Below are 25624 nucleotides of genomic sequence, written 5' to 3' on the forward strand. Positions count from 1 at the left end.
ACCTGCTGTCGCATTTCCTTGTACTCCTGCCTACTTTTCTCATCACTCTGTCGATCCCAATTCTGTTTTGCCAACCTCTTTTCCCTTATGCTCTGCTTTCTATTTCCAGATGTCACACCAAGTACCATTCTAGCTGTCTCCGTATCACTTCTGCAGTAGTTGCCCAATCATCCAGCACCCCTTCACCAACACCGAGACCCTGTCTGACCTCTTCTCTGAATCTCACACTACAGTCTTCCACATTGCTCTCCTTAAGGCCATACCTACCTCTATTCCCTTCACCTACATGCCTATTAAAGTCTGAAATTTAGTGCAGAGACTAAAGAATAATGTACATCTTTTTTATGCTGTGCATTTAGGGAGCCCAAGAGCTGGTGTGAAAAATTTAGATTCGCACACTGGCACATTACATAGACAACTCAAGCAGGAGAGTGGAACAATTGAGGACCTCTATTTAAATAGACCTATGCACAGATGAAGCTGATTGCCACTGATTATAATTTAGATGGTCCTCTCTTGCCCTTTCAGGTAGAAATAGACAGCATTCTAATGTTTCTGGATGCTCTCTGTCTCTCTCTAGTGATGGAAAAAGGCGTTGCCAGTAGAATAAACACAGCCCAGCTACAGGAAGAGTTTACTCCCATGGAAAGAAAACAAGAACTAACAGCCTTCTTCTCCTTGATCTTAGCAGTTTCCTTTGTTGCCTCTGTGCAGCATGTAGCATTGGCACTTCACAGTGTTCAATACTGAGGCTTGTGTCTCAGGTCTCATCATATCACAGGCTACAAGGATGGACATCAAAAATTTTGGTGGTGAAATAAACTTGTCCAAACTGTCTAAACAGCTGAGTCATTCGCAGAATTGCTAGACATGTCTATTCCAAAGTACTTAAATTAGCATTAATTAAAAAATAAAATGTTGCTGATGGATTCTTAGTCTATGACCTAATGAACCAGAGTCAAGATTCATTTATTGATGAATTCTTCAAAGCACTTCTGTATATTATACTGGATAAGTGGATCTGCCAGGTGCCATAAAATGAAAACTGAAATTTAATTACCCCTGATTTGTCTGTTAATTGGGAATTAAACAGAAAATTTTAAGCCCTAAAAGACTTGCTGCAATACATTTACATAATAAAACAAATGCACATATAGACATTAATACTGATACATATAATTCTTTTTTTTTATTTATTTCTAATGACAAATATAAAGAAAATGACTCTTTTTAACTTCATTCATTATACATGCTGGTGTTCATTGTTAAAAAGAATAAGACATTTGAGTATTTAAAAAAAAAGACACAAAAAAGACACAAAAAACCCAAAAGATCTTTACACATCAAACTTCCAGACTTTTACCGGAAATGCTATGCCTCAACATTTCAATTTTATTTTGATAATAAATGCTAAACCATTAAATTATAACTCCTTAGCAATTATCTTTTAAAAAATTTACATATAGAGATTCAATCCAAGAAAACATTTTCAGCAGAGTTAAAAATGAATCCCTTTGGCAGGATCAGTCGCGGGTTTGCCATCTTCACTCTTTATCTGTGAAATACAGACAAAAACTCATGAATGAGAACTTAAAGAAATACTTGGGGTTTCAATGCAAACTTTCAATATAAATCTACTGCATCTGTAGTCTATGTGCGATTAGGACTGACTAATTCCCTACATATCTCCCAGTGCAGTCTGTGTGCTGTTGAGCTCTATTAGTAAACATTTATGCAAAACATTTTCATGATTTCTTGTAAATGGTAAATTAAGCTTTAATTTGTGAAAATATAATTTGTTTCTAGAAGAGAAGTTCAGGTTTCATCAAACATAGTTAAACATAGGTCACTTTCCCTCCCTGGTGATGCATGGAGATGACAAACCTTCATAAATAACCATGATTACTCTTTAGTGTTTGGCTCATGTTGGGAAATCAAAGAAAAAAGCTTCAAATAACAAATGAACTTCAAGAGATGGTTAAAAAGGACTCCCAGTATTTCGATAGATAGATATCAAATACTGTTTTATAAAGTGTTTAGCGCACCTATTTACCTAACATATCCCCTATATTTAAATAATTTGCAAAAGTTTTATAACACAGTTAGCTCATATCAGCCTCATCCTTTACTGTTAATGTGCTGTCGTTTTTTTGTTTATTATTGCATGCTTACTGATGACATTTAGTGTGAATTGTTTGTTCTTTTTTCAGTAATAAAGAAAAAAAGGGGCTTTTATTTATCTAGACATGATAGTATAGTTGAATTCTTTTTTTGCATATCCTTAGCCATGATACAGCACCCCGGAGCAGAGAGGGTTAAGGGCCTTGCTCAAGGGCCCAACAGGGGCAGCTTAAACCTCCAAAGTGTGCAGAAGCATATCACAGTTTATTCTGTGGTAATCACATATACTGTTAGAGTGCAATACATTAAAATGAGCTACAAACCTACAGTAATGATCTAAATGCACTTTACACGCATTAGGAAAAAGGCTGATTGTAAAAATGTCCAAAATCAGTAAATGAACCATTTATAGTGTGCCATTTGTGTAAATTACCCTTGTTTTAAACAGTAGGTTAATAACGCCTTTGGAGCGCCGGTCACTCGTGCGGTCGGAGGGCAGACACACAGACATGGTCTTACTGTCTCGTTTAGAACGTGCAGAGTCCACCTCCTCACTCCCATTGGCTACTGTCAGAGCCAGACCTGTGATGGACATCAAAATGCAGAGATGCTGAAGTTTGTGGAAGTTTCACTTGTTTTATTTACTAAGTGGGGTTGTGTGTGTGTGTGTTTGTTTGTGTGTGTGTGTGTGTGTGTGTGTGTGTGTGTGTGTATACCAGTAATAGTAGGAAGTGATCTGGAGTTACTATTAGCCAGGCTGCTCTGCTCACTGGGCTCTGATAAGTTTGTATCACTGCGGAACTCCTGCTTTTTGGACAGCTAAGACATAACAAAGGATTTAAATACACACTAAAATAATGACGATAATAATAAAAAGATTTCTCTGTTGCAATGTGGTATTGTTTTTTTACTCATGTTTGCATCTATCATGTCAGATAAAACCCTTTCAGGATGGAAAAAAGAGTATTAATGCACATAAAAAGAGGTCAGAAGTTTTTAATAAAACAATTCTGCTGTGACAAACCCGCCTGAGGTCCAGGGTGCTGGTTCTCTCTTTCTCTTCGCTGATAAAGATCATGCTGCTTCTACTTTGCTTCTTTTTCTTTTTAGATTTCCTTAACTTCACCTAGGAGAAAAGAGTTATGGAAATTTGAATGCGATGTAAGCATATCCTAAATTTTAAGTAAATTCTAAAATGTGAAATGAAATAATTTTCATCATCATTACAAACAAGGAAAATAAGAAACACACTTGTACACTAGTGACTAGCTAATTAATGCAACTAAAAATAATCAGTACTTTACTGTGCTTGTGCTTGTTCGATGCATTCTGAGTTGCGTTTTTCCTCACCATGGTTACTCTGTTTATTAAGTTAGCCTAGACCTGCTGCACTGCTCAACCTTTCATCAACAAGCAGGTTATCGCCTACAGACCGACTCTTCTGTAATTTTTTTTTTTTGTTGCACCAATCCTTGTAATATTTACAGACTGCTAATATACTGTAAGCTGTTTCTAATAAACTCAAACCAGCTGGCACAAACAATTATACAGATGTTCCGGTATTCCTTTTAGCAAATAGCGTGTGTATAATATGACAATAATATGAGAATATTGTAAATCTCTTCTCTGAAAGAGAATGTTGTTGTGGAATAAAAAAAAAAAAGACTTTCCAGCAAATGAACTGTCAATTATGGTGGGATTAAATTCTTAAATTCTCACCTCCACCTCACAGCCACTCTCATCAATCACACTGATGCTCCCACTGGAATGGGGCAAAGAGGTGGGGGTCAGTGGTCCTGAGTCCATAGACATACTAGGCAAACAAATCAAGAGAAAAAGAGTGTAAGAAAGAAAGAGAGAGAGAGAGAGAGAGAGAGAGAGAGAGAAAGAGAGAGAGAGAGAGAGAGAGAGAGAGAGAGAGAGAGAGAGAGAGAGAGAGAGAGAACATCATGGTGACAATCAGTTATTGAACAAAGATAGAAAATATTGATATTAATATTGATCTTCGCTAACAAATATTCAACTCACATAAATAATCTATTGAAACTCTACAGTAAGTATGTGTTTTTAAGCTATGTTTACCTGTCTGGGAATAATTTGGTAGGCGTTCCACATTCTGAACCTGCTAACGAGCAGATGGACTGGCGAACTGAGCGAAGGACAGAACGTGGACGAGTGGACCTTCTCTCATCCATGTCCGGCTGGCAGAGAGGAATAAAACAATTCACTATAGGAAATTCAAACTCCCTTCTTTTAACACAGACTTAATTTCTCTGTGGAAAACAATGAAGTACATGTGATAATATATCCACATTGTTCATCTGAATTAGTTCATTTACCAGTTCTCTAACTCCGTATTCCTTCTCCACTTTCTTCTTCAGCTGTTTGAAGCAGTCCTCCATGCGCTCATGAAAAGGTCGGAGGTCGTCTGTCACCCTCTTGCCATGAAGAGAAATTCCTCTGCCCAGTAAGGGGATCTGCAGGGGTACACACGGCACCCCACTTGAGTGAATTGACAAGCTTTATAAAGAGTTACAGTATGTGTTTGTGGACATTTATGTGAGTACCTGCCATGCAATGAGGTCTTTAAGGCGATACAGCTTCTCTTTGTCCTCTGGATGCTCATGAACGTACTCATCAGTAAAGAATGCCTAAAAAGGCAGGTTATTTTAGAATAATTTAGTTCTTTTACAGTTCTTCCAAAAAAAATATTATTAATTTTGTGGTAAAATTTTCCAATATGGTTAAATATCGTAAACATGTTTTATGAGCTTCATACGAAACGAGTTGTATTCACTTGCTTTTTGCTTATGCTCAAATCCAACACATACCTTTTCATATTTAGCAAAGCCACCCATGACAGCAGGGTCCACGATGCCATTCAGCAACATGGAAAGGGGGTTTATGGGTAAAGCATCGTCACACTGGTACTGGTTAATCATTGTAAGAATTTTCTCATTGGTGCTTCCCATCGTCTCTATAGCGTTCTCCAGAGGACTCACAGTCGTCTAATCGGAAGTGGTAAAGTGAAAACAGTTATAGTTTTCAGTAAACATTGCTGAGTCAAATGTGTGTTTGTTTAACACGTTTCTGATTGACACTCACATGAGTCATGTTTGTGGCCTCGAACCAGCGCAGGATCCCTGGTAACTTATATGCAGTAAAGAAAGTGGTGCGCTCAATCCACATAGACTACATAAAAAAGAGGGAGATGGAGTTTTATTCCTGTGCATGTGTTTATTTATATATAGGTATCAGCATAAGATTAGGACTTACAGCAAACTCATTATCAGGGTCCACTTTACCCTTCCTCACAGGTCTGGAGTATTGGAAGCGCTGAACATAGTTGGACTTATAGAAGCTTATAGAGTGGAAAGTAAAAAAAATCCACAACAATTCACACAAGTAAAAAATAAATTTGTCAGATTTATGCCTTTTTAGATTATTGCATTTAAAGATAATTAAACATAATTCATAGCTGCCATTGTTTCATTCACATTCACATATATTTTTCACGAGATCATAACTACAGTATATGTACACAGCAAAGAGATGAAGACTTTGAGCAGAACTGTAAAGTACTGTGATTGTTGTGATACTAACTTGATAATCTGATCAGGAACTGGCTTGTTCATCAGACGAGGAGGAATTTCCAGGACAGGCTGGACAGTGAAGCACTGGATGTCTGAAAACGGAATGCTAAGAAGGGTATATTGACACAAATGAGCATATGTGTGTGACACTGACACTTTTACATTCCACACACGAATGTTTAACGTCAGATAAAAATGTGAGAAGTGAAACTGCTGTTTGACTGTTTTACAGTTCTAAAATATATGATATGCAACCAACGATCATAAAATCATTGACCAGAAAGTGTGTGAGGGCTTTTCAGTTTTATAAATGGGTCCAACAAAATCTCATCCACTCATTTATATATCAATCCCAACATTTAGAGTTTCTCTGAGCCCCCCCAAAACACTCAATTCTACAATTGTGTGGTTTATGGTGATGTGATTTTGGTATATCTTGCTTGTTTTTTGCTGTTGTTATTGTACTGTGTAAACTGATTTTAAGTGTTTCTTGTTTTTAATGGATACATTGCAATGGGGAGTTCTTGATTTCGTCTTCAGGCATTGTAGTTGTATTAAGTCTGGCAGCACTAGGGAACTGACTCATCAGCTGGCTCTGGAAATCTTCCCTGCGTTCATATTCCTTCCCACGATGGATAAACACCTTGTTCTGTAGATAGAACAGTTAGGACCCCAATGAGTAAATGTGACAATAACCCAACATCTCAATCTGATCAACCCTTCAAAAGCACAATTCATTCTCATGGCAAATGCACATACTGTATATACAAATACATATTTATACACACATATAAAAACACTGACCCGTAGGAATTGAGGAAAGCCACAGCCATAGTACCCAACCGCAAAGTAATCTGGTTTGGGTCGCAGGATCTTCATGATATTCTCATAAAATTTGGCTTGTTGTTTCTGTATGCAGGATTAGAATAGCAGTAAATGCAGAGGAAAATATCAAGAAAGAAGATTTCATTGACTATATGCATGCATTGACTAACATATTTCATTTTTTCAGTGAAAAGAGAAAAATGTAAAACACATAGTTTTAAAAGCATTTCCATAACACACTATGATCTGTAGTTAGATGAGAAGATCTATACTGCATATCATGAAAAAGTTCTCAGTTCTCTTTTTATTCTGAAGCCATTGAAAATCTTTAAAACCCCTGATTAATTAGAAAAGAGTTTTGTTTAATTATCATAGTCTTGTTTAATTTAAAGCATTCAAACAGCATTAATAATTAATTAATAATTTTACAATGAGTTGAAAGCGAAAATAGGAACATTTGGAACATTTCTCCCATCATTAGAGTGGATATAAGTCATTCTCTTTCCCTCAGAAGAAGGTGATTAAATTAATCATCAAAGATTTAGAGGAAATGACAGGTGTACGGTAATGAATCTAAAAGAGTTGACAAAAGTGTGTGTGTGTGTGTGTGTGTGTGTGTGTGTGTGTGTGTGTGTGTGTGTGTGTGTGTGTGTGTGTTCACCAGGCTTTGGCCAAGTAGTTCATAGTCAAAGATCTCCATCTCATACTGTTCTGCAAGTTCTTTACACAGTGCAATGGCTTCCTCCCACATCTAAAACATAAAGATGAATGAAAATATGAACACATTTGCTGATTTCGGCTAGTACCAAAACTGTTAACCAATAAGTACAGAAATGCTGGACAGGTTCTAGCTATTAAACCTTATGCAGGACAAAGTCATTCAGGTATTTTGAAGAAAATATTAAGGAAGTAGGTATGAAGGTTTGAATAAAATATTATATAATTATTAGGAATAAACATATCAGGAGCTGAAATAACTATACTCTAATAAAAAAAAAAAAAAAAAAAAAAACCTGAACACAGGCACTGTGTTTTTATTACTAATGCACTTTCTTACATCACAATTACAACAACATTATAGCAGAACTCTTAAACTTGCATTCAAATTCACGGTAGTTTACAAATGGCACTCAAAATCCTCGAGATAGAGTTGATGTTTTTGATTTTGCTAGGACCTCAGTATTTCCTTCACAGTGAAACATACACTAGTCTACATTATCAGACATGTTAAAACATACCCTGCACTGCTTAATGAAACTGTAACATAAAATCAGCATGTATTACTGTACCAACATGTTGAGTGGAGAAGAAAAAAAAATTACTGTTATATAATTAACTGTATGCTTTTTTAGACCACCAAAAAAATCTCCTTTACCTTTTTTCATTACACAAATTATCAACCATTTGTTTGAACTATCAACTATTACCATTTTTAATGGCCTCCTGTAATACCTTTCTGGAACACCAGGGGTTTAACCCTCCTGAGGTTTTGTTTGCCATAGCAAAGTAGCCAACAGTTTTATTTGTGCAGTTTTTTATGGAACAGTTATGAGCTGTATTCAGACTATGGCATATACATCCTTGTGTACTGGTTTCTAGATAGTTTTGCCTGACCTTCTGCTTATTTTTACCACTGGATTTATGGATGATTATTGTAAGCATAGTAAACACTTCACCAGATTTTACTGTGTTTATACTTGCCTTAAGGTTTTTTTGGTCTTGGCTTGTTACTACTTCGTTTTTTGAAAAACTTTTAATTGCATAGACCCATATGTCATCCTTACTTGGATAAGACATAAAACATAAAGGATTGCCAATGCAAATAATGGAAATTTGGTCTTATCTGCTTGAAGCAGTTTCTCTCAATGAGCATTACAGCAGTACAACAACATACAGTACATGTTGCTGTATAACATGATTTCTTTTAAATATTAAAAGAACAGATCAGGTGTGTTAAGTTGATGCTGATTAAAAGTAAAGCGGCTGTGGTTATAAAGCAGTTTATTTAGATATGTCACAGATGAGTAGATTCAGAGCACCTTGCCCTTGTCAAAGTAGCTGATGATGGTGTCGTAGAGCGTCTCTTTGAGGTGCCGCTGTGACTGAGCACTCTGGAAATCCAGCTGAGCACACTGGTCATCTGACCACTACAGGAACAAAAAAGTTATAAATGTATAGTGTGTTAGAAGAGGTAGATATAAGACATAAAATACAAAATGTAAATTAAAGTGCCATAAAAAGTTAGATGGTGATCTTCTTTTAATTTTAGGATGCCTTCAATGACAATCTGTTTTCATATATATATATATATATATATATATATATATATATATATATATATATATATATATATATATATATATATATATTACACACACACACACACACACACACACACACATATATATATATATATATATATATATATATATATATATATATATATATATATATATATATATATATATATATATATATATATATATAGTTTGCCTTCTCTGTGCATACTGCATGCATATATATATATATATATATATATATATATATATATATATATATATATATATATATATATATATATATATATATATATATATATATATATATATGCATGCAGTATGCACAGAGAAGGCAAACTAGAATGTTCTTGGACAAAGAGACAACATTCCAAATTGTCTTTACCAGAGGATAATGGGTTAAACTACATCTCTCAGAATGCAATCTAGCACAATTGAATGCAATGCACATTGCTGATTATATCAATCAGATATGACAGAGACAGAGAGAAAGAGAGAGAATGAGAGACAGAATGAGAGAGATTGCAATGAGCTCCATAAATTCAGGAGTTTTGGCTGCAGGAGTTGAAGTGAATTCATAAATCTAGTCTGCAACCCACAAAGGCCCTTTGGATGCGGCGAGTCACTGCTGTAAATCAGTCAATAACGACACCTCTTTCCTCTCTAAGAACTGCCAGTGCACAAACAAAAGTATCTCTCATTACTATAGTGACTTTGTGCCGGAGGTCAAACGCTATTTCTTCAGTAATGTATATAGTGTGTGTGTGTGTGTGTGTGTGTGTGTGTGTGTGTGTGTGTGTGTGTGTGTGTGTGTGTGTGTGTGTGTGAGAGTGTGAGTGCACGCTAAGTGAGCTTGCACAATGTCTGAACGTGTGTTTACCTTAAGCAGCTTGGAATGCAGCAGAAGTGTGTATGCAGCCTCTGTGTAGTTTTCTGCCTCTAAGTGAAGATCACGTAGCTTGTAAAGGTACCTGTTAATTACATTTATTTAAAGAGTTAAGTACGTTTTTGAACAGATCTCTCAAAACACATCAGTGCTGATTCATTCAGTGTACAATGCTGGGCCTAAATAAATGCATGGTATGCTTTATTTTATGTATTATATATTCTGCTAAAATGATTGAATTATAGTTGATTGAATAATTAGTCATTTAGGTCCTTAAAGAAATACAACATTTACAGCATTTGTCAGATCCCCCTATCCAGCAAGACCTACAGAAGTGTGTTGAAGTCTCGATCAATAAATACATACTCATCATTATTTAAATAAACAATTAATACATTATTATATTAGTTAGTAATTTTCAAAGCTCTGTTTGTTTTTTAATATTGTTTCTGTGACTGAATCTTAAATGACTTGTACTTTTTGTGTACTAAAATGGTACTGCTGTACTATTGTTATATCCTATATATAGTCAGCATACATAGTGTATATGAAGCCATTTTGAATTTGTTTTGTGTTAGAAAGAGAAAATAAAAAAAATTCAAGAACAAAACAATTTAATATAATTACATGAAGATAAATATTATCCACAAGGCTAATTATGTACTAATACTTCCTCCAGTATAAAATTGCAAGCTTATTCATATTTTTATTAAAATCTGAGTGCAATTGTAAAGGGATTTGATGTCCCATTTGCACTTGCCTCACACCTTTACACAAGATGCACTTTACAACTCTTTCCATTAGAGGGTAGTATTTGACCAGTCATTCAGTACAAACTGAATAGTTGTATTTTCTGCCTTTAAAGATGAGCATGAAAGAGGGCAATTACATGAAGGATAAAGAAAGTTGTAGTTTCTGAACGCTGCCCATTCCAAGGCTGTAGGTTATTGACCACTATGAAGATTTTTTCTACCTCATCTATAAGTTTCTAAGATATAAATTTGCCCTGAAAGAATAGAAATGGAAATGCAAGGCAGGATCGATATCATAATGAATAATAAACAAAAGCTAATCATGCACCGACTGAAAATTTAACGCGCTCATGAAAAAGGAAAAAAAAAACGCTTCAAGGGCTGGAGGAATGCAATGTCTCCTGCTAGCTGTAAGAAAATGATTCAGTAGGAAGTGGACTCCAGTGCTAACTCAAACCTCTAATGAAGGCCACTCTGCCACTAGAGAATGACTTGTGAGGTGTGAGGTCTTCTATCAGACGAATCAAGGGCAAACCTACTACTTCTAAATTGAAAGCTGGATTTTTTTCCCAGTGTAGAAGCTCAAGGTCAGGAGGGAGACCTTATGCAAATCATTGCCTGGGTGGCAGAATTGGGACATCCTGCACATATTGAGCTTAAATATTCAGTCTGATTTTCTTGTGTATAAAACCTGTGATGTCGATTTGTCAGGCTTTAGCCAGGATCCTTCTGCTCAGACACAGAGTCATCCAAGTTTAATGTGCCCCTAAGGGAGCTGTATGTCAAACAGCAAAAAAAGAAATGCCTCTTTCTTCCTCAGTCTAATAGGTGCCTTGTACACTTTGAATATTTTCGGGAGTTGGGCTTGAAGTTTGACTTTCCTGTTCCCCAGAGTCAGTGAAACAGCTTTTTCTAGTGCCATTACGGCTGCAATATGACTGCTCTATACTGGCAGGGACAGGGACAGGGATATTTGGCTGTGGAATATCTGGATTTAAAATAATTGTAATACTGGTAGTCCAGGAAAGGTGGAGGCCTTCAATTTACATCACATTTTCTTTTAAAAACACTTTCAATATAATCTGCGTTGATTTATTGTTTGAGGCATACAATGCCCTGCTTTGTGTTACCTACAGTGTGAATTTCTTTAATAATAATTCTGCCACATCCTCCTCTCTCTCTCTCTCTCTCTCTCTCTCTCTCTCTCTCTCTCTCTCTCTCTCTCTCTCTCTCTCTCTTTCTCTCTCCCTCTCTCTCACTCTTTCTATCTCTCTCACACACACACACACACACACACACACACACACACACACACACACACACACACACACACACACTTCTGGCCTTCTGCTGTTTGATTCCGTTCATTACCTCTCTTCCACCATCACTTTGTTTTTCCCTTGTTTTTCCCTTGTGCACTTTTGTTTTCCTTTTTTCATCTGTGTCTGCCGCATCCTGCTTCCCTCACTGTCTCACCCACACCCCCTCTCTTTCCATCTATCCATCTCCATCCCATTAATCCCCATCTTTATATCCTTCATGTCAATCACTTTATCTGTCACTTACTGATTCAGAACTATGCCTTTTTAGCAGAGCTTTAGTTCATTTTTCTTTCTCACACCAGAGAAATAGCACTGACTAAGCACTATCTGCAATCACTACAATCACTGCAGAATGCATGTACACACAAAACAGAGAAGAAATATATGAACACTAAGCAAAATTACCTGATGTACATCCCTTCACGATTGATGTCTTTGTAGAAATTCTGAAAAAAAAAAAGGTCGAAAGTAATGCTTAGTTATCACATTTATGTGTGCACATTCACTATTTCAACTTCTACTTCTATTAAACATTACTGAAAAATAATCTGCAGCTGAAGTAAAATACAACCACAACGAAGATATTTTCCTCACAATTGCTAAGTACACATCGAATATTTTACTGTTAACAAATTTAATTGTTTCAGAGTGGAGGTTTCCTGTAGCCACACATTTCTCTAGGTTTCATGCTTTGCTGGATGGCCAAGAAAACCTTTTTATTGCTCCAGTGAATATGGGAAAACTGCCCAAGCAGGATAGTCACAAAGTTGTAGAACACAGGTTATCCCTTGAGAGCCTATACAGCAAACTTATGACAGATAGAATTGAAACAGCATATAGTATAAATTTCCAAATAGAGCAGTATCACTATACAGCATACCGAGTCCAAATCCCAGTCCTGTCACTTTCATTTATCTTTTAATCCCCTATAGTCACCAGTGTTTCTGGAATGACATTGAAAGAAAAATAAATAGATTTTTTTTTGTTTGTTTTATCATTGCATTTTGGTCAATAGCTCAAGACTCTCTAACATAATTTTTTTTTTTACTTCTCATGAATTGCATATTACGTTATAGTCAAAAAACCCATTTTAAACTCAAATAGATTAGGAAGTATTATGAAAGTTACTCTTTAAACTGCACAGAAATAAAAGGTTTATAAGAAATTAATTAGACATAAGCGCAATCTGCACATATTATTAGCGTTAATGTAGTATATCTTTGTTGGCTCTTCATTATTTGTCTGTTATGCAGAGGTGGCAAAAGTACGCACATCCTTCACTTAAGTAGAAGTACAGATACTTATGTTTTAAAATACTTGGGTAAAAGTTGAAGTACTGACTATGAGTTTTTTATTTAAATTAAAGTCAAGAAGGTTGGGCTCTGACATGTACTTAAGTAAAAATTAGCCATTACTTCTACCTGTTTTAGTGTCATGCTGGTAACTGGACTTTAAGTCATATTAATATTAGGGCTGTCAAACCGATTAAAATATTTAATCGCAACTTAATCACTTCTGTTCTAAATGTACTATATATTAATACTTTATGTTTTTAATACTCTAAGCAATTTGGACATGGAGAAATATGGGTGCTTTATGCAAATGTTTGGATATTATTATTGAAACCAAACTTAATATAGAGCATGAAAACAAAAAATTCTTGTAAATGTTTTAAAGTAATAATAGTGGTTTAAATTACGTCAATCATCAGGAATTTTTTGCTATGTTTCCACACAGACGGGTATAGAGGTGATACTGGAGAAACTGTACCTCTTCTAACTTTCATACGAATTAAATAATCAGAAAATATTTGTTTTCAATGTTAACTGGTTTGTGTAAAAGACATTTCGAGCTTTCTTTACTTGTATATATTATGTCTGTGTGGCAAATATTCACTGAGATTCAGGTTGTTTTATTTGTGTTTGTGAGGAGAGATGACAGAGATGGCAGAGCATGCTCTCTGTCTGTTTTCTTTATTTTACAAAAGCACAGCATTTTTGCATATAAATAAAAATAGACCTTCACAGTTTCTAATGATGTATTTCTTTTACCTGTACGATCAAAAAAGAAAGTAATCCTATTTCTAGGTAAGTTATTTTCGGTGTTAATAAGGATTGCAGCGAAGCATTTGTCGACCCTCAGAGGGTTAAATTTGTGCATCATGGCAGATTGTGGTGTCGGATTTAAAAATGTTTACTGAATAAAATATTTTTTTGTGGAGTATTTATTTATTTATTTTATATTTGAGTAAAGAAAGGACATGTGAACAAATGTATGTTGTGCTGAAGGTTTTTATTTTGCCTTTTTATTTTTATTTTTTTTATATAAAAATGTTTAAGTAAAAAAAGAAACGCACGTTGCATTGATAATAATAATTGTTAATAAAATTTTGTGCCGTCAAAATTAAATTGCGTTTAAATTTTGACAGCCCTAATTAATATATAAATGCAAAACGAATTTCTAATTTTGTTACCTAATGAATGTTTCCTTGCTGAACATCCACCATATAGAACACAAGCAGAGAAAAGATGATGATCATCAGGTGATCAGGAAAGTCTCTGTTCTCTATTTACATCACTGACTCCCTCTGTCTCATCCATGTTAACCCCAAACTTCTTGTTGCCTTCTGCCTGCTCATTGATAGCTTCATAAACTAAACTAATCTAATTTGTGGTGTGTGAGGGCCAGGAACTTGTACACCAGTGGATTGAAAAAATGCACAGAAAATAGGTTGATGGTCTGAAATCAGCGTGCAGTGAAAAGAAAAAAATATTGACATTTCACCAAATTAATAGACTAAAGTAACGAGTCTGATTTAAAAATGTAATAAGTAGAAAGTACAGATATTTGTATAAAAAAATTTAATGAGTAAAAGTAAAATAAATAGTGAAGTAAAATACTTATACCAGAAAACTCTACTTAAGTACATTAACAAAGTATTTGTACTTCATTACTTCCCACCTCTGCTGTTATGTAATGGTCAACATTACAACACTTTCCCATCTCACCCAGAAGAGGATGAATTTATATACCCTCTGAAAAATTATCTACAGATCATAATTCACAGAAAATAATTAGCCTACCATTGTATTTGAAGGAGTAATATATAAATATTAATGTAACCAGGGCAGAAACTGAGTTTTTACATTGCTGGTGTAGTAAGTGAGCTCTAAGCACTCGGCTCAGTCACACAAGAGACTTAGCTGGTAGATGGGAGTGCAGTTGGTTGCTGCCAGCGTGTGCCTGATTTGCCAGTCAATATTGATTCAAAAGTTAAAGTAGTGACTTATAGATTCTATTCCAGGGGTATCATGGGAATTGGGCCGTAGGGTTACGATACTGCAATTTGTTTTGCTCAGTCAACACTGCCAGCATGCCTTTTACTGGGATGCCTATTTCCCAAATTGCAGCACAGGCAGGCATCCGATCTGTTCGTTTTGGCTTTACTGCAAACAAAACTATACCCTCTCGCTGTGCCAGAGAAAGTTTATTCTATATCTTCCTTTACAAAGGCAAACATTATCCCCTTCTCTCTGAACATGAGTTGTCTGGTACAGTATGGCTTTGGCTATGGCTACAGATTTAAACATCTTTACAAGCTTTATTAAAATCTAATAATCATCACTTTATCACAACATACATTTTAGACCACCAGTTCCAATTTATCCAGTGCCCAAGTGTTTCTATTTGAAAAGCATAATCATGACACATAATCATAGGCTGATTTTGTAGTTGACGGTGTGGAAAGTGGTGTAGGTTCAAGCCAAACACATTAAAAGCTATAATTACCTAATTATAGGCAAAGACTACCGTATGTGTTGTTATTTTATAGTCGTGATAAAAATGCAAAGAATAGCATAAGATCATGGCATACACAGATATTAATAATTCAAAATATTTTTGTGATCTTTGTGAAGGCTAAGAAATGGCTTAATTGTTTAAAATAATCGAAATATGCAAATATATCCAAACAAATCAACTCCTGTCTTTTCCATACAAAAGTCCTGTGTGTGCTCGCTACTAATGAAATTAGATTAGATTTTAATTATAGATTATGTTTCATATTGATATGTTGGTGGTAGAAATACACAGCTGGCTGACAGAAGTAACATGTGTTTTTTGTGGTTTCTACAAAATAATTTGTCAGAAAAATCATCATTCTCATATTATATTCAACTGCAGGTTTTAAGGACCAGCATTGATTTTGTTAATTAGATGATGTTTTGTTTCTCAGGAAAAAACAGAGTTGCATTTAGTAGCCGCATGTGGGTTGTTTGTTCTTGTTGAGTAGTCAGGTGAAGTGGCTTATTTATGTACAGTGACATTTATTGTGTACACCCATAAAGGAATGAGACAGACAGGAATTGATCATTTTTGCTCTTATAGCTGAGCTTAAACAGCATTTTGACAGGCAGTAATGAAAAATCCATTTGAAACCATTTGGAGTTCAAATTTGTTTTTTGTTTTTTTCCATGCCACACACTCTTTCAAGTAATTTAAAAAGATTAGGCATTAATGTAAACTCTAGACTTAAACCTGCACAAAAATAGAGCATTTATAATTATAATCCTGGAAATTCCCCCTGTATACACATATATAAGAGTTAAAAAGGTATACCCTTGCAAACAAGGTTCCACCAAACATCAAACAGAAAGTTCCATGTATGGCTCCTACATTTCGGCCTAATAGCCAAGAAATCCTAAATATGCTTTACATTATATTTTATACCTTGAGATGGAAAAGAAAACAATAAAAGATGAAGGGATAAAGGCCAGGTTAACTGAACATTGAGTGATTGTAAGTTTTACGGTCAGACGTGAGCATGATTGATGGTTGACCCACTTAAAATATCTCTAGTTTGGTGGGTGGGGCTTACATGAGAAGGTTTATGGGGCTTACCAAAAGATTGACAGTGCAACTCATGCGATTGTTACGGCTGTCATCACTCATCACCGTGCGGTAGTCAAGGAGACGTTCCAGGAGTCCAGTCACCAAGGAAACAAAGTTGCGCACCTCTGACAAAAGCTGGACTTGCTCTTGGGCACACTCTAATACACTACAGACACACACACACACACACACACACACACACACACACACATGCAATTTAGGAATATACATACACTCATATAAAGAGGTAATGACATACACATAAATGACCTAAATGACACTACAGGCACACACACACACACACACACACACACACACACACACACACACACACACACACACACACACACACACACACACACACACACACTCTCGAATGGATGTGTTGACCTCAGAAACCACAGTTTTGTGTTTTTAGGTGCAAAGTCAGCCTCCAAATAAAAAACACTAAAGATAAATCAGATTAGACAGTGTGTGTGTTTGTGTGTGTATGTGTGTGTGCGCGCGTGTGTGTGTGTGTGTGTGTGTGTGTGTGTGCGCGTGTTTGAGTGAATAAGTGTGTGTGTGTGTGTGTGTGTGTATCAGAGCCAGAAATAAAAGTGTCAGCTATGTATGTGTGTATAGGTACATAGTCTGCAGTAGCTCCATGTATCTAACATCTCCTCCCCCTCCTTCCACCTCGTGATCCAGCTTGAGGATGATCTCATTTTCAAACTAAAAACATGAGAGCAAGATAGTAAGAGCGAAAGAGAAGAGAGAGAGAGAGAGAGAGAGAGAGAGAGAGAGAGAGAGAGAGAGAGAGAGAGAGAGAAAAATGTCAGTTCTTTGAGCATAAACCTATGCATTTGTATCATACTCTATGACATTTATCATTCATCTTTGTGTGTGTACAAGCTCAAATATGTACTTTCTTAAAGTGTCCTGAGTGATTGTATTCACACTGCATCATGTCGAAGAAGATGGGTATTGTAGCTCTACGAAGTTCTTCTTCAGGGATTAGAGTCATCTCCAGTATCGGCCCCACCATGCCAGGGATGAAACAGATCTTATTCACCCCTACAACACACACATGCACACACTCAAAAGAAGCTTTAAAACTGGCATGCAGCAGAAAGTCAATTTGGTTGTACTTTTATATGAGCCCAAGTGACTTTAAAAGCTAGCTAAGCTACAAATCTACAGTAAATGTGTTTCTGAGAAATTGATCAGCTGAACTACAAGCGGCTTAACTACTGTACACTGGCACGACCTTCAAGACTGATTGTTATTTAAAACACTTAATTGAAAATTAGTAAAATTTGTTCCAGACGTAAGGTCAGTAACTAAGAGTCAGTCCTGAGGGGAAACATGATAAACTTAATGTTTTTTAATGTGGAGTGCTATGGCTAACCTGATGACAGTCTAATGAGTTCTTCAAGGGCCCTCAACTTGCTCAAATGTTTACATAGACCCCTCTCTGAAACGCACTGTTGCACAAAAATCAATTAAATATACAGTAGACTAAGTAAGTGGGGTTTATTAATATAGATGTGACCTTGACTTGAATAACCTGGTCTGGCCATAATAATAATTTAATAATTTATCCTAACATTAATCAGGAAAAAAATGAATTACCAGCCGTCCCTTCCAGCTGATTAGCAACCAGTAACCTTGGGGTAATTGTGATTTCAACCAACTGGCATGACACACATAACTTGATGAATAAAAATGTGTGTTGTGAAAATTAATTAAACTTTCACTGCTCTTGTGTAGTAAAAATTCAGAAAGTTCAGACGAGCAGGACATTTCAAACAATAAACTGCTTTTGTCTGAAACATGTAAGTGGGAGGAAACCAGAGAAATTGCAGCTTGAGAGTGAGACAACTTGTGCCACTTAATACTCTACCTCTCTGTGTCCATATACAAATCATATTACATTTCTCATAGATGTTCAGTTGGACTGAGATCTAATTATATTTACATCTTCGTCAAACAATTGACTAACCATCCTGCCTTGTGGATTGGTATGATATCATCCTAAAAGATACCCCTCCAATCAAGAGAGAAATATTTCCTCAAAGATGATTAATCAGAAAAACGTATATATTATATATTAGAATACACAAACTTACCCAACCTGTACCACATATCTCTGATAGCAAAACCAATCTTTCTTCTCATGTCTTCATACCTGAGAAACAAAACAAAGCCACAAGAACAGGGTTCAAAGAGCAGACCTTGGTTAATTTAAATTGTTTGTTGCAATAGTTGACTTCCACATTTCATACCCTGCAGATTGTCCCTGTGATTTAGTCTGCTCATATGTGTGTGTGTGTATGTGTGTGTATCTCACTTTGCCAGTATCTTGTTTCTCTTAGTCGAAGAGAAATGCTGGAGCTGCAAAGACTCCTGGGTAATAAATGCCACAGCCAAATGGAAATAGTTATTCCACAACTGCAAAAGTGTTTGAGAGAGAGAAAGAGAGAGAGAGAGAGAGAGAGAGAGAGAGAGAGAGAGAGAGAGAGAGAGAGAGAGAGAGAGAGAGAGAGTGAAAGTGATTAGAAAGTAGAAAAGATATAGTGTTTCTGTGCTTTTGAAAATTTATTCATATTCCATATGAACTGCTCCAATTGTAACTGCTTCCTACATATTAAATGGATATGATAGATTTTCAGGTCATGTATAACTATATGTCGTTGTTAAATGAAGGTCAAAGTGAAATGACTTACATTTACTGATAAAATCACCAATGACTACATAATGAGTGACTGACGGTTTCTTGGACAATTACTATTTGAAACTTGTAGTTTTCTAGATCAGAGGAGATCAGGCATTGTCAGAGCTGTATGATTGTATGCTGGTTCTAATTTATAATTTAATATTAAAAATTAAGTAGCTGATTTAAGTTCAGGAGGATGGTTGAGTCGACATAAAAAGGCGATATTGGCTAAAAACACTATTCTTATTCAATCCACTGTTACTTAATACCATAAACACGTATAAAGGTTTTGCATATGAAGAACACAATGTCCCAGCGAGTATTATAAATTAAAATGTTCAGTAAATATCAGACAGACTGTTTATACAAAGATTAAACTGCAACAGATTTGACAGAAAATCCTGTTCTAAACAATAGACAGTCAAAATAAAGCTGAATTAATATTTAGCTCCACACATTATTCCTGAGTTCTGACAGATCATTAATATTTTGAAAGTGTTAATCTGCCTACAAATATTCCTGGAGAGACACCCTGAACTTCAAAAAAGCCATGATGTTCTTCAAACATCAACTGTATTGGCTGATAAATTAATTGTAATTTATTTTACTGCAATTATATATATATTTTTTATTATATTGTAAATTCAATTTAATTCCTCTATTCAATTTTTTAAATGACATTTAATGTCATAAACCAGACTTGTTTATTGCTTGTATATATGAAATGAAAAAATCTAACTAATAAAAAAAAAATCCATCATTTAGTACAAAAAATATACCATTTGACCAAGTACAATTTTCAATGACTGTATAAAACAATACATAGATCTAATAAAATAAAGAAATTAATATATATTTAATATTTAGATATAATAAACCCAAATACATTGGTTATGTAATTGTGGTTTACTGTATATCTTGTTTGCCAAACAGATTATTGGATTATCATACTATCAGTTAATACTCTCATGTATGCATATTCTCCTCAGATGATACACTTTATAAGGCAAAATGTGCTATTTTAGAAGCGTAATAGGCGGAATTAATGCTTTTTTTTAATTCTTACAAATATTTAGTACTAATCATAAAAGTCACAAAATGTTTCTGAGATGAAATCAGGGTGTCATTTCAATTCCTAACACACAGCTTGCTGATCACCATGAAGGCAAAAACCAGTAGAGCTACAGTATAGTGTAAAAAAGCAGCTGCTGATACAGTAATACTGTGGCAATTTTCCAATGGATTCTCATACTGTATAACTCTTCTACACTGCAAAACATACTGCCATGCCAAGAGAATACGTCAGCAGAGTACAAGCAAGAACAATAATAGAATGTGTGACACACCTGTACTTCGAAGTTGTTGTTGTCCAGAAACTTGTGGTTCATGGTGTCAGCGTAGGTGTTAATGGCATGAAGAAACACTCTAATAAAAATAAATCACTTTCAATTATCCATGAACTCAATCAGCCCTTTGCTGAAAAATGCTTGAATACACACACGTATTCTATATATTTGTAACCTACAAAATCTTCAAACTAATATAAGAAGCACTTTGATTCCTTACAGATAATTTAATGCTTATATGTACTGTGGATGTGCATCCATACCTTTCACGTCCACTTACAATGAGTGTGTGTGTGTGTGTGTGTGTGTGTGTGTGTGTGTGTGTGTGTGTGTGTGTGTGTGTGTGTGTGTGTGTGTGTTCTCACCTGTTCTGCACCATGATCATGGTGACCCAGTCAGAAGGATAAACATGTTTACCAATCAGATCCTTGAACAGCATAAATGTCTCCATCAAAAAGTCCTAGTAAAACAAATATGCTCAATACATAAATATCACTGCTACACATTTATACATATTTGGTATGTGTGTTGTTACAGTCTGGGTTTTTGTATACATTTATTTAAACCTGTTTTTTTTTTTTTCTTAATTTAGAAAAATCCTTTAATATCTGAAACCTGAATGACACTGTTGTATTTTGGAACTTTAGATATTTTAGACAGCAAAGTTTGTGTGTGTGTGTGTGTGTGTGTGTGTGTGTGTGTGTGTGTGTGTGTGTGTGTGTGTGTGTGTGTGTGTGTGGGTGCGCCCTCACCACTAGGTCACTCGTGCCGCTGAAGGTCTCAATGTAGCTAGAATAGTGCCGATCATCCATCTGACTCAATATAGCAGTCATACAGGCCACCACACGAGACTGAGTGAGAGAGAAAGATAGGGAGAGACAGAGAGAAAGACAATTGAGGACAAAGCGGTCCATTAGCCCTGGGACTGCGACTAATCAAAAGCTCTGACACACTTAAAAAAAAAAAAAAAGACGGGGAAAGTCAACAATCAACTTCTTCCATCAATCTAAATGAATCTGCACTTCCATTCGCTGCCCTCTATCCCTTCTCCTATATCTCCCATATCTCTATCTATCGCACCTCTCTCTTGTTTAGATGGCATGGTGTGGATGTGAGAGAATGATGAATGGGAGAGGAGGACTGAAAAGTTATAGGTGACAGATTGAAGTTTGCAGATGGCAAGACAAGGGTGGTAATTCGCCTAGGTTGATGTGTGAAGCTGGGCATGTAACTGCATGTGTACGTGTGTGTGTGTGCGTGCGTTCATGCAATGCCTTCTTGCCTTTCTTTAACAGTGGGCAAACCTTGCCTTATATAAAGTATACAGAGTGCTCACAGTATTATATGCAGGCTGAAACATCATATCTATCAATACAATGGCATATAACCTGTGAGTATTAAGCAATATCACAGTGTTTGATTAATGGTATAATACGAATGAACACACACACACACACACACACACACACAAACACACACACACACACACACACACACACACACACACACACACACACACACACACACACACACACACACACACACACACAAAATGCAAGGCAGATCAGCAGGTGCAGTTATGATTCTTATATTTTTTTAACTATAATGCTTTACTGGGTTCTTGTTGTGTTTCTTTTGAATACCAAACAGGATAGTTGGAACCCATTCAAACAAACAAACAAACAAACAAAGAAAGAAACAAACAAAGAAACAAACAAACAGAAAAGCACTACACTTACAGTCCTGTTGTGTTATTTTGTGTTATTTGTGCCTTGATTGTGCTTACTATATCTATTTTAAGATGCTCCTCTATAGACATTTGGTGAGAAAAGGGAAAATAGAGTAATAATCCATTGTTTATGTTATTCATGTCACAACTATGACATCAGTCACGTCAACTGACATCACTCATACTGACACCACTGCATAGATCAGCCTTAATTCTTCATACCTGTCTGTGGACTGCGGTTTTGGACGAATTTATTCTAAGTCCAACATAATCCACCTTAAAGCATTCACTCACAGTAAATACAGCAAATAACACTCACAGTGCGGAGGGTTGTTTCATCATTAAATCAGTTCGAGCGGAAAGGATTGTTTAACTAGTTGTGTCTTACAATGAAAATCACAAACAAACCCTGAAGCAGCTTTAGTCCCCAAGGGTCATCGGAGTGGAATTTAATCCTCACACCTTTTTTTTTTTTTTTTTTTTTTTTACTGTGTATAGTAATTAAGCCACTGAAGAGATTGAATCATAGAGAAAATTTAATTAAGGGATAAAGAACATGCAGTTCATTAGCTGAAAAAAGGACCCCTGTGTGCCTGTGCCCTTTAACGCCACACTTTATATTACATACATCAGCTCTGCTACTGGCCTTCAAGCCTCAAATTTGGCAATCTGAATTGCACTGCATGCTGTAATTAGTAAAAGTAAAAGCAGAGAGAAAAAGCTATATGGTACCCATTTATGAAAGGTAAAAAGGTAATCAAAGAAACAGGCACTATTTCATCTAATATTCTAAAATGTTTTAACCAGGAAGATCAGAAAACATGATGAAATGTTCGGTAATGTGCAATAGGTAGTTTGACTTTAAATTGTTATATTAATATATTACTTTAAAGGATTACAGGCAGAGCAGCTGTAGAATCAGAAACTAAACCTGGGGAAGGGGCCTGTGTGCATTTAAACATATCTATTATTAAAAGGAGCCTTACACAGGCACACAGAGTGTGAATTTAGAGCTTAAATTCTTATAAAGCCAAAGACTAAGCAATTATAGAAACACACACACACACACACACACACACACACACACACACACACACACACACACACACACACACACACACACACACACACACACACACACACACACATAGTGATATATGTGCTATCAAAAAAAAGCAGTAATGCAGCCGGAATTTCTAAACACTCTTTCACACACATGCACAGTCCCAAACCCAGGTGCTGGGAGGATAAAGCAGAAAAATGAAATTTAATCTGTATTATGTAATAAATCTCATTAAATAGAAGCATCATCTAAATGGGCAGATGGCTCACCCTGCAGAACGAACTCAACACCAGACAAAAAAAAATATGTGTTCACTCTTTGGAAACAGAGGTGTACACCAAATGTGACACAAAACCTTGCTTCCGGAGCTGCAGTTATGTAAGTAATCCACTGTAGTGTCTTTTTCAGTTTACTGAAATATCACAGTGGGTGGTGCAGAGACACAGTGGGTTACAACTCCAGGGTCCTTGGTTTGAACATCAGAACAGGTTACAGTCTGTGTTCTTTAGTTTCTTTCCACTCTTCAAACATATTCGGGTTGGTAGACCAGCTTTGCTAAATTTCCTCTTGGTGTGTGTACAAAGGGCCATGCAAAAGACTACCATCTTATCTAGGGCATATTTTGGACTAATGCACAGTGTCTCTGGTATCCAATTGTGGCTCTGATCAAGATAAACTGGATACTGAAGATAAATGAATGAAAAGATATAAGTGAATTAAATACACATGTGAATGAGGAATAGACTGAGCAGCAACCTAAAGATTTTTATCCAACAATGAGGAAGGTTCAAAGTTTCACAGGACATTTACAGGTTCTGCACAGTACCTTCTAATTCTGTAATTTGTTCACTAGAAAAAGGAACACTGTACTTGTTACGAATTAAAACCAGTCACCAAAAGATATATTATTTGTAATTTAATCATTTACATAAATTTTGATGTTTAAAATAGACCTTTTAGTTTGATTTATTGCCGTGCTCTTTTAGCCTATTTCACATTAATTATATGAGGTTAAGAAGGTTTTAGCAAAAAACTGAGAAGGATGTCCTCAGAAGCCTTTGATAGACACTTGATTAAACAAAGACAGGAAAAATTTATCTTTACATTATGTGGAAGGTAAATTTTTTTAAGGAAATTTTTTAAGTGCATTTGTGGTATCAACAAATGTTGATTACTAACATCCATCAGAAGGAACTTTAATTTTTGATTTTTTTTTTTTTATATTTGATCTACTTCTGGCATTTTTACTTTATAAATAGCTGAATTGCAGAACCTGTTTTTTTTTTTTTAGGACACAATCTAACTTTTGAGATTGAATTTAAGATTTGACATTATATATATTGTTTTTTACTTCTGGGAAAATTTAACTTAATTTTAACTGAGAGTTCAGACCTTACCACGAATTAGGGCTTTACTACACTGAAGAAGCAGGGGTTTATTTAATTCATTGAAAAGCACAAAGTTTTGTTCACATTTTGAACAGAGGTTTAGCACACAGCATGGTTACAGCTCATACCTGAATTTTAAACCTCAGTCTGGACGGACACACATGCACACACACACACACACACACACACACACACACACACACACACACACACACACACACACACACACACACACACACACACACACATGCTTTCTGATCTGAGATTCAGACCTGCCATTGTCCTTCTCTTTCTCTGGTCTCACTCCCCCTCCTTCAGGTCATAGCCCCATTTCTAAGTAGCAATCTTTCATTTTCCATCTTTGGCAAAATGGAATATTTAAACAACCAGGCTTTTGAGGCCATGGGCATCAGAAGTACAAGCACACCGAGATACATACATACAAAAAGCATTTAAACGTTAACACCAAAGTGTGCCTGCACTATGGAAAACAGGGAAAAGAGAAAAAGAGTGAAAAATGGCAAGAAAGAGACTTAGTGAGATACATGAGAATATACAAGAATATGAAGCAGAAACAAAATACGAGTGTGATTCGTCAGTGCAGTGGGGTTGTAAACATTGCTGATACAAGATGTTGGATTATTGATTAGAAGGTTGTGAGTTAAAATCCCAGCACTGCAAAGCTGATACTTCTGGGCCCTTGAGCGAGGACCT

The 25624-nt window shown here is 35.7% G+C and overlaps 1 protein-coding gene across 1 annotated transcript in view; it reads right to left on the minus strand.

The window, feature by feature from the left end:
• Positions 1–1164: 1164 nt before the first annotated feature.
• The window catches only part of dock2 (dedicator of cytokinesis 2), a 122616-nt gene continuing 98156 nt past the window's right edge, over positions 1165–25624 (minus strand). Inside the window, exons 27-52 of the mRNA XM_083546912.1 lie at positions 21483–21581; positions 21096–21190; positions 20731–20809; positions 19019–19119; positions 18798–18856; positions 17594–17742; positions 17315–17400; positions 16696–16852; positions 12202–12242; positions 9717–9807; positions 8579–8686; positions 7201–7290; positions 6519–6623; positions 6222–6363; positions 5725–5806; positions 5398–5482; positions 5227–5313; positions 4953–5129; positions 4689–4772; positions 4461–4598; positions 4204–4322; positions 3841–3934; positions 3146–3247; positions 2838–2940; positions 2555–2703; positions 1165–1555 (exon numbers count right to left, since the gene is read on the minus strand). Coding sequence (XP_083403038.1) covers positions 1499–1555; positions 2555–2703; positions 2838–2940; positions 3146–3247; positions 3841–3934; positions 4204–4322; positions 4461–4598; positions 4689–4772; positions 4953–5129; positions 5227–5313; positions 5398–5482; positions 5725–5806; positions 6222–6363; positions 6519–6623; positions 7201–7290; positions 8579–8686; positions 9717–9807; positions 12202–12242; positions 16696–16852; positions 17315–17400; positions 17594–17742; positions 18798–18856; positions 19019–19119; positions 20731–20809; positions 21096–21190; positions 21483–21581 — 2679 coding nt within the window. The 3' untranslated portion in view covers positions 1165–1498. The remainder of the gene's footprint in view (positions 1556–2554; positions 2704–2837; positions 2941–3145; positions 3248–3840; positions 3935–4203; positions 4323–4460; positions 4599–4688; positions 4773–4952; positions 5130–5226; positions 5314–5397; positions 5483–5724; positions 5807–6221; positions 6364–6518; positions 6624–7200; positions 7291–8578; positions 8687–9716; positions 9808–12201; positions 12243–16695; positions 16853–17314; positions 17401–17593; positions 17743–18797; positions 18857–19018; positions 19120–20730; positions 20810–21095; positions 21191–21482; positions 21582–25624) is intronic.

This window comes from Silurus aristotelis, assembly GCF_946808225.1.
Source record: "Silurus aristotelis genome assembly, chromosome: 7".
Lineage (NCBI taxonomy): Eukaryota > Metazoa > Chordata > Actinopteri > Siluriformes > Siluridae > Silurus > Silurus aristotelis.